The sequence below is a fragment of the Pteropus vampyrus genome, unplaced genomic scaffold (genome assembly GCF_000151845.1).
Source record: "Pteropus vampyrus isolate Shadow unplaced genomic scaffold, Pvam_2.0 Scaffold44, whole genome shotgun sequence".
NCBI lineage: Eukaryota > Metazoa > Chordata > Mammalia > Chiroptera > Pteropodidae > Pteropus > Pteropus vampyrus.
This window is the reverse complement of record NW_011888825.1, coordinates 3,699,064-3,715,432: the sequence shown is the minus strand read 5'-3', so window position 1 is coordinate 3,715,432 and position 16,369 is coordinate 3,699,064. Positions and strand designations below refer to the sequence as shown.

The 16,369-nt window shown below is 38.8% G+C and overlaps 1 protein-coding gene across 1 annotated transcript in view; it reads right to left on the bottom strand.

Moving 5' to 3' along the window:
* DNAH9 (dynein axonemal heavy chain 9) overlaps positions 1 to 16,369 on the bottom strand; it is a 327,356-nt gene that overhangs the window by 205,531 nt on the left and 105,456 nt on the right. Inside the window, exon 27 of the mRNA XM_023529851.1 lies at positions 3,045 to 3,201. Coding sequence (XP_023385619.1) covers positions 3,045 to 3,201 — 157 coding nt within the window. The remainder of the gene's footprint in view (positions 1 to 3,044; positions 3,202 to 16,369) is intronic.

Sequence of the window (16,369 nt, the reverse complement as noted above, 5' to 3'; positions counted from 1 at the left end):
TATTGCTGCTATAATATAAAGAATATGTTAGCACTAAAACTGCAACTATTTCCAGAGAAAGTGGTTAGTTCTACAGGTTTTCCAATCAGCACTAATAAAGTAAAGCAATAACTTTCCCATTTTCCCATGTTGCCACATTGTTAAGTGTCCACCCTATTATCTGATGCCTCCTAATATAATTCCTATGACAAAGGATTGTGAGGTTCCTTGACTACAGCCCAAACTCTCTTCTTTAATTCCACCTTGTTTTACCTCCCACTCTTTCCTACGTTCACTAGGTATTATTTAATTTTTTTAAGACTCATTCCTTCTTTTCCATTTTTACTATCTCATTATCTGGCTCTTCACCCTCTCTGGTCTGAATGACTACAATGTTCTTAACAAAATTTTTCTTTCCTTCCAGTCTCTTCCTGTATCCATTCATCTGGCTGTCCAAGGAGTCTTATTTAAATACTATTTGTTTTCATCATGGTCCTACTCTGTTTTGAAGCCTGTAGGGTCTTTCTGTAGCCCACCACTTCAAGGTCAGATTCTCTCAAGTGGCTTTGTGTCTCTCCCCTCTTTATTCAACCTTATCTCCCATCTTATCCTATTCTCTGATCTACTCTAATGTACTCAGCCATTGATCCAAGTTTATTTCTAGCTTGTTCTCTGTGAGTATCATGAACAATACATCAGAATGATGCCTCATGAAGTGCATGGCAGTTCTTTCTGACTCTCACTGTATTCCTCTCCACAACCTAGCCAAGCCCTGTGAGGAGAGTTCAGGGGTGAAATCAGAATGAGGGGTAAGGGAAGGACATCAACTGCATATAGAACTTGGTCATGTCTTTAAAGCTGACATTTTAAAGGGTTTGGTTGTGTTCAAATGTCACATGTCCTATTGGGCACTCACCCAAACCTTAAACAGCTTCAGGTCTCATATCTTCCACAATGTCTTTCCTGACTAGCACGCTTTGTGACTCTCCCTCCACTGTGGTATATTCCAGGGCTCAGAGTTTGCGGAACACACATCAGCACTCATGCTGCCTGATATCTCCCCTAATTATTTCATATGTCTTTCTTGTCTCTCCAAATGGATTAGGTTACACTTTATCTATATATCTGTGTATCTATCTATGTATATATCTATCATCTATTTATCATCTATATCTATCTGTCTATCATCTATCATCTATCTATCTCTCCTCTCTGTCTGTCTGTCTGTCTGTCTGTCTGTCTGTCTGTCTGTCTCTCTCTCTCTCTCTCTCTGTTTTTGGTATCCTTCAGTAATGCCCAACACATGCCAAGCAATGGTGATACTCAAACTAACTTGACTGCTGGATTGTGCTTTGTGATAAAAATAATTCTGAATTGCTAGACAACAAAGGGAAGAAGAGGTTTGTGAACAGCTTAATGAGGCTGTTTAGCTACAAAGGATATTGGTGTTGAGGGAGAAATCACCTTCCTTTTTGTGTGCTTCACTGGCTATACCTATGGCCCTCAGATTTGATTTGTGTCTAATCTAGATTTATATGACTGAAGCTTTGCTCACTGTTCAAACAAACTAAAGACAGACTCCTCCTCTCACCCTGTACTCGTAGGGGAATTGGTGGGATCAGGATTCAATAATAGGTTTGAAAGAATTGGGTAAAAGGGCCTTAGTGACTCCTGGCCATGGGGTCAACTCATCTCTTCCTGTTTGCTATGTTAGGCATGACTTCAAAGAAATTGGCTGATTTTCTTCAATCAATACACCAGGTCTTCTACATCTAAAGAGTGTGTCTTCTAGAATGTTCCCTTGGGAAACTATACTTATTTCAGCAGTGCTGCCATTGCTCAACTATAGAAGAATTTAGATACTTAAAATAATTTTTAAGGCTGAGTTTATTTCTTTATATGGAAAAAAAAACCTTTCTTCTTCCAGCCTGAGTTAAAAAGAAACATTACCTTAATGTGTTTATCAATAGAAGCAACCATGCCAAAGTTTAGAGTGTGTAGACTATGATGAAGACAGCTATTTTGGGTCTGAATCCTCATTTTATTTGCTTGCTATGAGAAAACATGGTGCTATTGAATTCTTCAACTCTCTGCACAGCAAAATTTTACATCTAATATTATTATTAAAGTTATAGTAGGCAAATCTCATTTAAAGTGCTCTAAATGTGGTAATTGCAAGTGTCATCTTGGAGACTCTAAAATTATTTTTAAATTAAATTTATTTTGCAATCCAAATATCACAGAATTTATACACATAAATATATAATATATTCTTAATGCATTTGTTTTATTTTTTCTACTCTAAATTTATTTACATGCCATGCTGTTCTCAAAAGGGACTTAAGGCAGTTTACAAAAATACATACAGTAAAATAAAATAAAAATAATGAGACAGGCAATCTGTTACTACATTTTTAAAAAAAGAACCTATATAAGGACTAGTTGTGAGTAGAATATTGTTAGCTAAAAGTAACCTAAGGGGTCTTTTGCTTTTCTCTTTGAGACAGAACCTGGAATACATTAAAAATGTAAAAATGATGAGTGCCTAAATGTAGAACATTAGCCTTGCACTTGTCTTTTGTAGGTATCTCTTGTTAGAAGTAGGGGTTAATCTAGTCTGTCTTCAGAGGTCACACCTGCTCGTATAGAATATTTTGCCTTTGTGGGTATTCTGGGGGATACAAAAAAGCATAAATATAATTTTTATGTGAAGACTTTATGTTAGCCACTTATGAGCCTTTCTGTGGTTCTAGGTCAGATAGGGAATTTAGGCCTTTGGATGTATGTTCAACGTCCTCATTTTACAAATGATAATAGGAAAACCTCAGAGGTGAAGTAACCCATTTGTAGTTGCAAACCTCACCAGTGGAAGCAGATTCCATGGTGCTGATGTTTACAGGGAGTTTAACAAGCTCCAGGGGGATCAATGGTCCAGAAGTCTTCTGTGAAGAAGGGAGCAAAAATCTTGTCTGGGCCTCTGAGCTGGGCCAGGGTGGTATGGATAAACTTGGTTCCTGGTTTGGCTACTGCCCAGTTACTAGTCCCTCCCAGTGCTGGGCCTGTACCTTGTAGTCCATCTGCTCTGAACAGTTAAACACGTAGACCATGGTGCCCAGAGCTCGGCCCAGGTCCTTGGTGGTCTCTGTCTTGCCTGTGCCTGCAGGTCCTGCTGGAGCCCCACTCATGGTCAGGTGCAGAGACTGGGTGAGGGTGATGTAGCACCTGTGAAACACAGGAAAGCATAGGTTGTCAGTGCCACAGGAGGCTAATGAATAATTCTGGCCCTGCTAGGTCCTAGTGAGATAGAGTTGGGAGGCCTGTTGGAGACCTGATACAGCTTCTGTAAAAGAGATCCCAGAGCCCTCCACTCCTGTCTGTTCTCAACAATGTGTGGCGAGAACTTTCTAAAGGATCATTTGATCATGATGCTACCTCATGAAAGGCATCAATGGCTCTCTGCTAGGCCCTTCCTGATCTTGCTCCCATCTACATCTCTAGCTCATTTCTCGGTGCTCCTCTCTCTCTCCATGCCCAATACTCTAAAGTCCATTCATGATAGCTATTTTCACTTGCCCAGTGCTATGGTCTGAATGTTTGTGTCCCCCCGCAAAATCACAAGTAACTCCCAAAGACTATAGTATTAGAAGGTAGGGCCTTTGGGAGGTGATTAGATGAAGCCCTTGTGAATGGGATTAGTGCCTTACCAAAGAGGTTGCAGAGGAATCTCTTGCTCCTACTACTCTGTGAGGACATAGTGAGAAGGTACCATCTATGAGTCAGAAAGGGGACCCTCACAAGAACATTACCATGCTGGCACCTTGATATTGGACTTTCCAGCCTCCAGAACTAAATTTTTGTTTTTTATAACCGATCTAGTTTGGTATTTTGTTCTAGCAGCCTGAACAGACTAAGATATCCAGACACACTAGGGCTATGCTTGTTCCTCTCTCCTTCCGTCATCCAGCCCCAAACCTTCCAGTCTACCCAGATGATGTTTCTCCTTGACCTTTGCCTGGCTGATGGCTACTAACCCCTTGGGGCTCATATTTGATATTACTTCACCCACTAAATAGTCTCAGACCTCTCAACACTGGGGTGAGTAAGCAGATGTATCTCAGCTGAGTTCCTACTCCATTTAAAACTTCCAAATACATGCATATATGATATATACATATATATTTAATATATATCTTCATATGGTATATAAATTAGGATTATTCTTTTTCTTTCATTCTTTTAGCCATTTCTTCTGGTATTTATCTTCCTATTTCTGACAAATTTTATTATATTGCCACTTCTAGATTTTTCAGTTTTAGATATTATTTATTGACTCCACATTATGGAAATAAAAATTTAGTTCTTTTGTTTCTCAGCCCTTCTTTCCACATACACATACAGTCACAGTTATGTGTACATGGTTATCTCACTATATTTAGGGAGTTATTTTTCAATGTTATGTGTACCTGTTTTTTTCCCCTGTTGTACCATATACATTTGCTTTCTTATACAATTTTCCTGTTTTTGTGAAGCTTATATTTGCTGTTTTTTTATTTGCTTAGTTTTCTAAGTATGTATTTATATTCTATCTCAAGACTCTGCAGTTAAAACCTCTGAGCACACTTAAACATATCACATAGTCTGTTGGTTTCATTTTATACTTGTAGATGCATCTGTTAGAATCTTCTGGCTCTGTTGTGCTTTAGGTTGCTGGATACCAGTCACCCTGGGCCTGTCCTCCCCAGGAATTCTCTTTACCCATCTTCATTTAGACCTCAAGTCTTCATCTTTTTTAGTTTATTTCCATATTGTAATGGAACATGTCCTCATAACTTCTTGAGAAAGGATGCACAGGAGATATAAATTGTGAGGCTTTGTATAATAGGCAGAATGATGCCCCCACCCACCCCTGCCAAAATGTCCACATCCTAGGCCCTGGGACCTGTGGGATATAACACCTTACTTGTCAGAGGGGACTTTACATCTGTGATTAAGGATTTGTAGATGGGGAGACTTTCCTGGATTATTCATGTGAGCCCAGTGTAATCACAAGGTTCTTATGAGAGAGGCAAGGGGGTCAGAATCAGAGATTTGAAGAGGCTATGCTGCTGGCTTTGAAGATGCAGGTAGGGGACACAGGCCAAGCAATGCAGGCGGCTTCCATGGCTGGAAAAGGCAAGGAAGCAGATTCACCCTGGAGCCCCCAGAAGGAACACAGCCCTGCTGATCTTGATTTTAGCCCAGTGAGGCTCATATCAAACTTCTGACCTCCAATTTGTTCTTAGCATGTCTAAAATTATTTTTATTTCTCTCTCTTGATCTTGATTGATAGTCTGGGTGGGTAGAATTCCGGGTTGGAAATCATTTTTCTTCAGCATTTTGAGGCATTGCTGACCCTTCTAGTTTCCAGTGCTAAGTTAATACTGTTCTGATTTCTTCTCCTTTGTGCAAGACAGGTTCTGTTCTTCTTTTCTTAGAATGCTTTTTATTCCTTGTGTTCTGAAATTTCATACAATTGTGTGTGTGTGTGTTTTTTAATTTATTGTGCTGGTTACTCAGTGGGTTCTTTCAATCTGAAAACTATGGCCTTTGATTTTAGGATATTTTCTTCCATTATTCTTTGGAAATTTTCCTCCTTTCATTTTCTATTCTTGTGTGTGTGTGTGTGTGTGTGTGTGTGTGTGTGTGTGTGTGTGTGTGTGGTTGTCATTGTTGAAATTCCTATTAGGAATTGAACCATCTTCTAAGTCAGTCCTTTAGTTTTTTTATTTCTTCTGTTTTGCAGTTTTTGTTCTGCTTTCTGAAAAATTTCTGTAACTTTATCTTCCAGCTTTTATTGAGCATTTAATTTCTGATATCCTTTTTTTTCCAGGAGCTATTTCCTATTTTTAGACTATGATATCCTATCCTTGTTTTCATGGATGCATTGCTGTATCTCTTTGAGCCTATTATTTTTCTTCCATTTTGTATGATTTTTTAAATGTTTTACCTTGTTAATTGTTTTAGCTATTTCTTTTGGATTCTCTTTCTCTGTTATAATTTCTGTCTTTGGTGTTAGAAACTTTCCTCAAATATCCCATGAACCTTGGTTCTCTGTTCATATTTAAAGTACTCAGATCTCATTAGAAGCTCTCTGCGCAGAGGGAGGTTACTGGGTAGTGGGATTCACTGTTTGTATCAAGTACTGGGTGGCTTCATTGGGGGACCTCTAAAGTGTCTTAGGGTCTTTTCTTGGGTTGGTTGATTTCTCCAGAAAGAAATCCTCTGACTTCCTGCTTGGGAGTTGAGCAGAGAAGAGAGGAGGGCTCACTGTTCAGTAAGTGGACTTGTCCACCCCATTTTCAGGGCCGACACTTCACCCTGCTGTGCCTACTATCCCTGAGTCAGAGACTGGGTCATCTCTCCTGAGAGTAAACCCCAAGATCCAAGATGGGCTTATTCTTATTCATTGCTTCACCTCCAGAAACTAGCACGGTGCCAGGCACATAAAGACTCTCATAATTATTTATAAAACAAACAAATGAATTCATGAATGAATGGATCGATCATTCAATCTTTTTAACCCTATGTGACTATTTTTACTAATGACAATAAAATAAACTCAGCTTTAAGCTTGTTTCTGGCACTTTTTAAAAAGAACTTTTAGTTCCATTTTGTTAGAAATGTGCCTTTGGGTAATAAGCACATGAAAATATGTTCAAAATCATTGGTTATTAGGGAAATGCAAATTAAAAGCACAATGAGATACCACATCACACCCACTAGGAGGGCTATAATCAAAAAGACAGATAATAACAGTATTAGTGAGGATGTGGAAAAATTGGAAACCTTATACATTGCTGGTGAGAATGTAAAGTGGTACAGCCACTTCAGAAGACAGTTTGGTGGTTTCATAAAAAGTAAAAATTACTGATTTCTGGTCAAGATGGTGTAGTAGGTAAACGCTGTGCTTGTCTCCTCTCACAACCACAAGGAAACTAAACTACAGAACAACTATCACTGAGAATTGCCTGAAGTCTAGCTGAACAGAAGTCCTATAACTAAGGACATAGAGAAGAAGCCACATCCAAACTGGTAGTGGGGCAGGAATGAGGAACAGGATGGTCCCATACCCACATGTAGTGGTTGAGAATTAGGAGAGATATCTCAGCTGTGGAGGGCCCCCCAAAGGAGTGAGGAGTCCCAGTCTCGCATAAGCTACTCAACCCAGAGATCTAGTTGCAGGAAAGGAAGTCCTCACAAAAGCTGGAAGTGAAAAACCAGAGAAGATTGTGGCTGAGTGAAATGGAGTTCAGCTGGAATCCCAGGCATTCACCTTAAAGGGCCTGCAAATGGACTTACTCACTGATGGACTCTCTTGCTCTGAGTTTCAGCACTGGGGCAGCAGTTTGAAAGATGCCAGGGACATATGGAGAAGAACTGAATTATCTGGCTTCAGAGTGAGGGCTGAAGAGGCAACTTCCTCTCAGAAGCCACTGTTCCTTTGTTGATACCTTTCCCACTCCTAGAGTTCAGAGGCAGGCAGCCACCATATTTGAGTCTTTATCAATCTGGCAAACACAGACCACCCCACCCAGGTAATTCCCTGAAACACTGTCACATCCAACTTGCAGGCTCACCCAAGTCATTTCCAGTGGCTTTTCCATACAAACAGTCTGTCTTGAATCATGCTGCAAACTTTCTTAAAATCTTTCAAAGGTTCATAAACCCCAAAGGGCAGCAGCCCCAAGCTCAGCACTAGAGGCAGCCAGCCTTGGTGCTCAGCTTGGCCTCTGGAGGCACATTCAAGCCCACTGTGGGTGGCAGCCATCTGAGGATTATTCCTTGGCTCATACCAGTGGGCCCTGGGCAGGGCACAGACAGCAGATGAACTTGGCTTGTAGAGGGGCCCATCCCAGGAGGCCTCGCAGCAGGCACACTCAGCTTTGGACTGAGCCAGAGCACCACCCAGAGATGCATCTGAGGATGACACACCCAAAGGGTAGACTGGGCGGGCATCAGAGCCCTGCTAAAGCGAATCCTGCTCTGTAGCATCAGTGTCTGTATAATAGCTCCTCCATTGTGTTCACCAGCCAATCCTCAAAACCAACCAGCCTATGGATTACTCCTCCCCATTAAAGTGCAAATAGCATCCAAGGCTCAACTACAAAAGGAGAGCATACATGACCCATACAAGGGACAGGTAACCAGGCTCAGGTGACCAAGGAGACTGAACCACTAGGCCTCACAGGATACCTACTATATAAGGCAACTCTGCTAAGACTGGGAGACATAGCAGCCCTACCTAATACATAGAAATAAACACAGGGAGGCAGCCAAAATGGGAAGACAAAGAAACATGTCTCAAATGAAAGAACAGAACAAATCTCCAGAAAAAGAACTAAAGAAAATGGACACAAGCAATCTACCAGATGAGGAGTTTGAAACACTAGTTATAAGGATGTTCAATGAACTTAGGGGAAGAGTAGATGAACTCAGTGAGAACTTCAACAAAGAAATAGAAAACATAAAGATGGAGACAGAAAACAAAAAAGAACCAGTCAGAAATGAAGACTACAGTAACTGAAATGAAGAATACCTGAGGAGGAATCAACAGTAGATTAGAGCAAGCAGAGGTCTGAATCAGCGATTTAGAAGATAGGTAGCAGAAAACCCCCAATCAGAACAGCAACAAGAAAAAAGAACCCTCCCCCCCAAAATGAGGATATTTCAAGGGCCTCTGGGACAACATTAAGCATACTAACATTTGCATCATAGGGGTACCAGAAGGAGAAGAGAGAGAGCAAGGAATTGAAAACCTGTTTGAAGGAATAATGACAGAAAACTTCCCTAACCCGGTGAAGGAAATAGACATATAAGCCCAGGGAATGCAGAGAGTCCCAAACAAAGAGGCTCACACAAAGACACTTCATAATTAAAATGCCAAAGTTTAAGGACAAATTGGAAATCTTAAAAGCAGCAAGAGAAAAGCAGTTAGCCCCCTATAAGAAAGCTCCCATACAACTGTCAGTTAATTTCACAACAGAAATTTTGCAGGCAGAAGGGATTGGCATGAAATAGTCAAGTAATGAAAAGCAAAGACCTACAACCAAGATAACACAGCAATCCTATTATTTAGAACCACAGAACATATAAAGATTCCTAGACTAGAAAAAACTAAAGCTGTTCATCAATATCAAACCAGTATTACAAGAAATGTTAGAGGGACTAAAGAAGAAGAAGAAGAAGAAAAAAAAGATAAAAAAAAATATGAATAATAAAATGGCAATAAATATATATCTATCAATAATTATTTTAAATGTAAATGGCTTAAATACTCCAATCAAAAGATAGGGTGGCCAAATGGATAAGAAAATAAGACCTTTACAAATGTTGCCTACAAGAGACTCATTTCAGATCAAAAGACACACACAAAATGAATGTAAAGGTTGGAAAAAAGATTTCATGAAAATGGAAATGAATTAAATAAAAAAAAAACTGGGGTAGCAAAACTTAGATCAGACAAAATAGACTAAAACAAAAGCTATACCAAGAGACAAAGAAGGACCCAGTAATCCCACTTCTGGGTGTTTATCTGAAGAAACCCAAACACTATTTCTAAGGGACATGTGAATCCATATGTTTATTTCATGATTATTTACAATAACCAAGATATGGAGGCAACCTTGGTGTCCATCAATGGATGAATGGATAAAGAAGAGGTGGTGGAGAGAGGGAGAGAGGGAGAGAGGGAGAGAGAGAGATGGAGACAGAAAACAAAAAAGACATATAAGCCCAGGAAATGCAGAGAGTCCCAAACAAGATGAACCCAAAGAGAGAAAGAGAGAAAGAGAGAAAGAGAGAGAGAGAAAGAGAGAGAGCGAGAGCGAGAGCGAGAGCGAGAGCGAGAGCGAGAGCGAGAGCGCACGCGCGCACAAGAACGCGTGCGTGAGAGAGGTAGATACACACAATGAAATATTAATCAGCCATAAAAGAAGAACAAAACCTTGCTATCTGCAACAACATGTATGGACTGGAGGGTAATATACTGAGTGGAGTAAGACAGAGTAAGACAAATGCCATATGATTTCATTTACCTGTGGAATCTAAAGAACAAAATAAACAAATAAAACAGAAACAAACTCAGATACATAGAACATTTTGATGGTTGACAGATAGGTTGGGGGATGGGTAAAAAAGGGTAAGAGAGTAAGAAATACAAATTGGTAGTTATGAAATACTCATGGGGATGCAAAGCATAACATAAAGAATATAGTAACATCGTAATAACTATGTATAATGTCAGATGGGTACTAGATTTAATCAAGTGATCACTTCTTAAGTTATATAAATGTTTAATCACCATGTTGTACACCTAAAACTAATATTGTATGCCAACTAGTTTAAAATTAAAAAATTATTATATGTATATAAAAAAATAAAGATTACCATAAGATTCAACAGTTGTCCTAGGAATTTACCCAAGGGAAATAAGAATATATGTTCACACAGACACACTTAGTTGGGAATGTTCATAGCAGCAATATTTATAACAGTGAGAAACTGAAAACAGCCCAAATGTCCATCAATAAACAAAATATGATATAGCCATGCAATGGAATACTATTTAGCAATATAAAGAAATGAAGTAAAGATACATATTGCAACATGAATGAAGCTTCAAAACATTATGCTAAATGAAAGATATTATTTCATTTATGAAATGGCCAGAAAACAGAGGTAGACATTAGTTCAGAGGCTTCTTGAGAAGGTGGGTAAGTTGGGAATTGACTGCAAATAAGGCGAATTTACTAAAAATCATTGAGTTGTACACTTGTAATGCATGAACTTTAAGGCATGTAAATTATACCCCAATAAAGCTTTTAAAAATGTGCCATTGGCCTAACTTTTTAATATCTAGCAAATCAATACATAGGCTCTCAATCTGCAGATTGGATGGGTAAGGTCAGTCTTAGGGGGGCTCTGAAATGAATTCTCTTTGAATCTGATATATAGAGTTGACCAGAAACTCCAAGTTAAAACCTTTCATGCCAAAATGGTTTTGAAAAGACTTAAAGTGAGCTCCTGAATTCTCCTTTAATTAAGTGTGAAATTCCCATATCTACTTCAGCCATTGAAAATGAAAACCAGGAAGGCAATTTCCCGTGGGATAGAGTAGAGGTATGAGGAATTAAAATTTCACCTGGAGCTTCCCTGTGAAATGGAATGTGTTGATTCAGTTGATGGGGGTGGGGGGAGCACACGTGCTGTATTTAATCCTTGGTTACCTGGGTTCATACAGCTGCCTTACTTTTCCCTGTAGACTAAGTTCACATTAGAGTTGTGGATCTGTCACGTGGGCCACAAGGTGAGGTGAATCTGACTTAAGGTGGAAAGCTGGGTCTCATCTCTCCTTGCTTGCACTCTGTAACCATTTGCCAATGCTTCTCTCCTCCCTCAAACATTTGTAGCTAGATTTTCACAGAGTCCTAATGTGAAACAATCATACCTGCCCTCTTGGGATGAGTTCTGGCTCCAGATTGGCCCCCATGCCCTCCACTTCTTCCAGCCTCAGGCATTTTCTATAACAACTTGGCGCCTGCCAGCAACCCTGAACTTCCCAAGAGGAAAGGCAGCTGCCTGCACGGGTAGAATTCTGACCCTCAGGCAACTTTCCTCTCTGCTCTCTCTCTCACCCACTTTCTGTCCCATGGCTGCCTCCTGTCACCCAGATGGCAATCCCAGGCCTCTTCTCTTTGGAGCTACAGGGTTCTTAAGGAATCTGGGAGTCCAGAAAGCTCAAGGTTTCACAAAAATAGAATTCTCATAGAAAACTCAAGAATCTCTCAAAAGAAATCCTTTTTTGAGAACTCCTTGCTGAACTTCTGATCATCTTCAGAAGGAGCACTTGGAGGAAAATGCGTGTGTGTATAAGTATTTGTATACATATATATTCCCCCATAACGATAGAACTCGAGAACTGGGAGGGATTTTCAAGATCAGCTAATCCAATCCTCCTCTCCTTTTTTTTTTTTTTTTTTTTTTACAGATAGGTAGATTTAGGTTCAGGAAAAGATATTGGTCTAAGTTCTAATAACTAAGGCAGGGACAGTGGGACTTCAGCTTGTGCTATGAGGAAAATACAAAGAAAAAAAAGAAACAGTATTTCCCTCTTCTGCATGATGGGTTGCCATTATGCTCAGGTCACTGAGCCAACAGAATGTCCTACTCCTTTGGGACACATGCTCCTGCTCTAAGATTCCATCTGTCATCTTGTTAGATTGTCCATCTCTTTAAGCATGCAAGCCAACTGCTTCAATCTGCTTCTATTTCCTAGTTATGGGGGCAGAACATGCTATAGTGGTTTAAGGTAAGGACTCTGCAGTCAGACTGAGTTCAAATCTTGCCTCTACTACAAAGTGTTTGTGAAACTTGCCCAAGTTATTAAAACTTGGTGCTTTAAACAATGCGTTATTAAGGTCCATTGCACAGTATTTTCTTTGTACAAGGGAATTTAGATAAATTTGATGCTTCAAAAACAATGGCAGTTGTGAGAATGGCAAGGAATGCTTTAAGAAGAGCACTTGTCTAGCCAGCTAACCACAAATAGGGAAGATCAATTTAGTTTAGTTGTTTTTGAGAACACAGATCCTTTAGTATTGGAAGAGATATCAGAGGTTTGGCTCTTTAACCATGCCTGGCTCTCTCCCATTAAATTCCTCAAATATAATCATGTATCCTTTTCTTCCAGCAAGGCCTGGTTTACTATTTTAGAAGGCAGCCCCTTCTAAATTGGCCTACCAATTAAAATTAGGTAGGCCAATTTTAATTGTTTAAAAGGCCTTCCTAATATCTAGCTAAAGTCTCTCTTGTTTTCTTTGGGCAAATGTCTTCTATAGGCTTTGTTCTTATCTGTCCCATCAGGCTCCTATGAGGATAAGATAAGAGATATGAAAGTGCCTTGAAAAGTAGAAAGTGATTCACTTTTAAGGCATTATTTTTTTAAGGTAATAAATATATAAAACAAAGCTTTTTTGATACAGTTATTCAATTGACAGAAAGAAAATATCAAAGATACTGTGTCTTGATTTCAGTTATGAGTACTCTGTAGCTAGCACAGACTTGTGGTCTGGCTAATCTTAGAGCTGGTGGAATCATAACTGGTTTGTATTAATTTTCTATTGTGATATGAGAAATGACCACACATTAAGTGTCTTAAAATAACTCTCATTTATAATCTTACTTCTATAGATCAGAAGTCCAGGTGGCTCCTGTAGTGAGGGTCTCACAAGGCCAAAATCAAAGTATCAGTTGGCTGGACTTTTATCTGTATACTCTGGGGAGAATCTGTTTCCAAGTTCATTTGAGTTCTTGGATGAATTAATTTCCTATCAGATGTAGGACGACTAAGATCCTCATTAGCTGCTGTAGGCCAAAGAGATCTCTCAGCTCCTAGAGGCTATTCTATCATCCTTGAATATGGCTCCCTCCATCTTCAAAATAAGCAATGACATGTCAAATTCTTCTCATGCTACAAATCTCTCTGTCTTCCCTTCTGCCTTCAGGCAGCAGAAAGCTCTGCTTTTAAGGGCTCACATGATTATATTGGTTCCACCTGAATAATTTTCCTTTTGCCATAAAGCAAAATATAACCATGGGAATGAAATCACCATATTTGTCACTCAAACTCAAAGAGGAGAAGATTATAAAAGGAAAAAGATCACTGGGGATTATTCAATAATCATAGCTGAGGAATGAACATGGATGCAATAATATCTAACTGGAGGGAGGTCTTTAGTGGCAAGGACCAGGACTCAGGTCCTTGAATTTCAATATTTTTATCGACAATTTGAATTAAGAAATAATTGATTAGATAGAAGATAAACCAAAAGTCTAAATAAGTTTAACAATTGAAAATGATGGGGTGGACTCAACAAAGTGAAATTTAAGAGAGACGAATGCAAATTAATCTTCCAAGCACTTGCGCATATACAGAATAGGGGAGATATGGTTAGATGGTAGTTCACAGGAAAAAGACCCAGGGCTTTTAATAGGTTCCAAGCTCAACATATAAAGCAGCATTCATAGAAGAATGTCCTCAGCATCAACCTAAAACAAATCTGTCCCTTTTACAACATTTTAATGTTTATGTTTTGAAAATTATCTGTCGTCAGCATAAATGATATGGGCCATCACTTGCAAAATTCTTAATCATTTTAGTAAACCTAGTTAAGTCTTTTCTTTCCTCCTTTCTTTGAAGAAGGAACTTCTCCCTCAACCTTTGATAATTACCATGAAAATGGTGACTCAGAACCTCTGGCTATCGATAAGGATCTTTGAAACTCATCATTCTTTATGGCCCTTTTTAAGGCAGGAATGGCTTTAGGCCAAAACAGGGCCCTTAAAGTCCTGGAAGAGAGGGAACCTTTAACACAAGTTTTTTTTTCTTTGTTTTACAAAATACATTAATCAAGCCTGATTTCCTTTACCCACTTGATAGGCAAATCAGTAACAGAAATGTAGCTCGATATATGATTCAAGTAACAAGTGTGTATCGTTTTCCTTGTCTAGGGACTGAGGCGGCACTTTGACAGGAAACTCAAGACCTCATCCTAAGGCAGAGAGCATAAGAGCATCATGAAACCCCAAGAGGCAGGGGCTATGACCCTCCTCAGCAGGAAGCAGATATAGAAGAAGAGACCTCCCATCTCTCAACATCTACACTAATAAAAGAGGTTAATGGCTCTCAGAAAAAGTGTTAGTCAGGAAAGCTAGATAGAGGGTTTTGGGTCCACCTTAAAAGATGCTGAGGTCATCCTATTCTAGAAAGGGTCTGCCCTAGTCTGCCCACAATTAGGCAAGCCAGAAGGCATTTTTGGGCTAAAAGTAACTCATACAAGGGAACAAGTGAGCAGAAAATTGGGTACTAGTTTCAGCCAGTCACACACACTTGTGCAATGAAGACCCCCAAAGACCTTCAATTCACCTGAGCCTCATTATGCCATCATTATAATATAATACATATGCCTGGAAGTTCATTAATATCATTATAACGGACTGAATTCTGGGAACAAACATGTGCAGAAAGCAAATGATGAATCATTGAATCCTGTCAATCTTAGTTATCAATCAAGAAAGCCCATTCCTCTATGAAAAGTAACCACCCACAGAAAATAGGGATAAAAAACCCAAAGGTTTTGTTACCAGGCCCTTTGAGCCACTCTTCTCTTGCTGAGGCCCGCTTCCATGTCTGGAAGTTTACTATCGCTTCTAATAAAGCTATTCTTTTCTGCTGTATTTTGGTGTCTTGCTCAATTCTTTAAGACATCAAGAACCTGAACAACACACCGAGAGGAGATCTTCACTCTCTGGTAACATAAATGCCCCCAATTCTAAGACTTATTCTTTATGTTATTTGATTATGAGAGCCTTCATCATCAAGTGTTCATCTTTCTCTTTGCCTATACTAACTGGTAAATGTTTTTCTCAAAATGTGATAGAAATAACTGAGAGTAATGACTGATCATTGTTCTCTCCAGCAAAAGTAATAGCACATTTAGAAACTAAACTTGAGTAGTTATAATTATGCTTCATATTATGTGTGTGTCTCAAATATAATTAGAAATTCCAGAAGTGACAGAAAACTCAAGAGAATCAAGAGTGAAATTCTTAGAATTATTAATATAGGGCAGTAGACAGCAGAATAGAAGATATATTCATAAAAATCAATTTTCTCCAATATATACAAGTGAAAAGAAAATTAAAGACATAGTGAAATTAAGCAAAGATTTCTTAGCTACATCAAAAGCACAATCCAGAAAAGAAAAAAATTAACAAACTGGACCTCGCCAAAGTTTTAAACTTTGCACTTCAAAAGATGCCATTAAGAAAATATAAAGATAACCAATATATTCGGATAAAATATTTGCAAAGACATATACGATATATCCAGAATGTGCAAATAATTCTTACAGCTCAATATTAATAAAAGCAGGCAAATTAAACAGGTAAAATATATGAACAGAGAGTATGCCAAAGAAGATATACAAATAGCTAATGAGCACATGAAAAGATGTTTAGTATCTTTATTAGGGAAGAGCAAAAATTAAAATCGAAGTAAAATATTACTTCGCACCTACTAGAATAGCTATAATATATAAGACAGACGATAATAAATTTTGTCAAAGATGTGGATAAACAGGAACCCTCTTGTATTGCTGGTGGGGTTGTAAAATAATCCAGCCACTTCGGAAAACCGTTTGGCAGTTTCTTGTAAAGTTAAACATTAACTGCCATACCACCCAACAATTCCCCTCCTAGGTATCCACTCAAAAGAAATGAAAACATATGTCTACAGAAAGGCTTGCATGCAAATTTCAAAGCAACATTATTTATAATAGCCCCAAACTGGAAA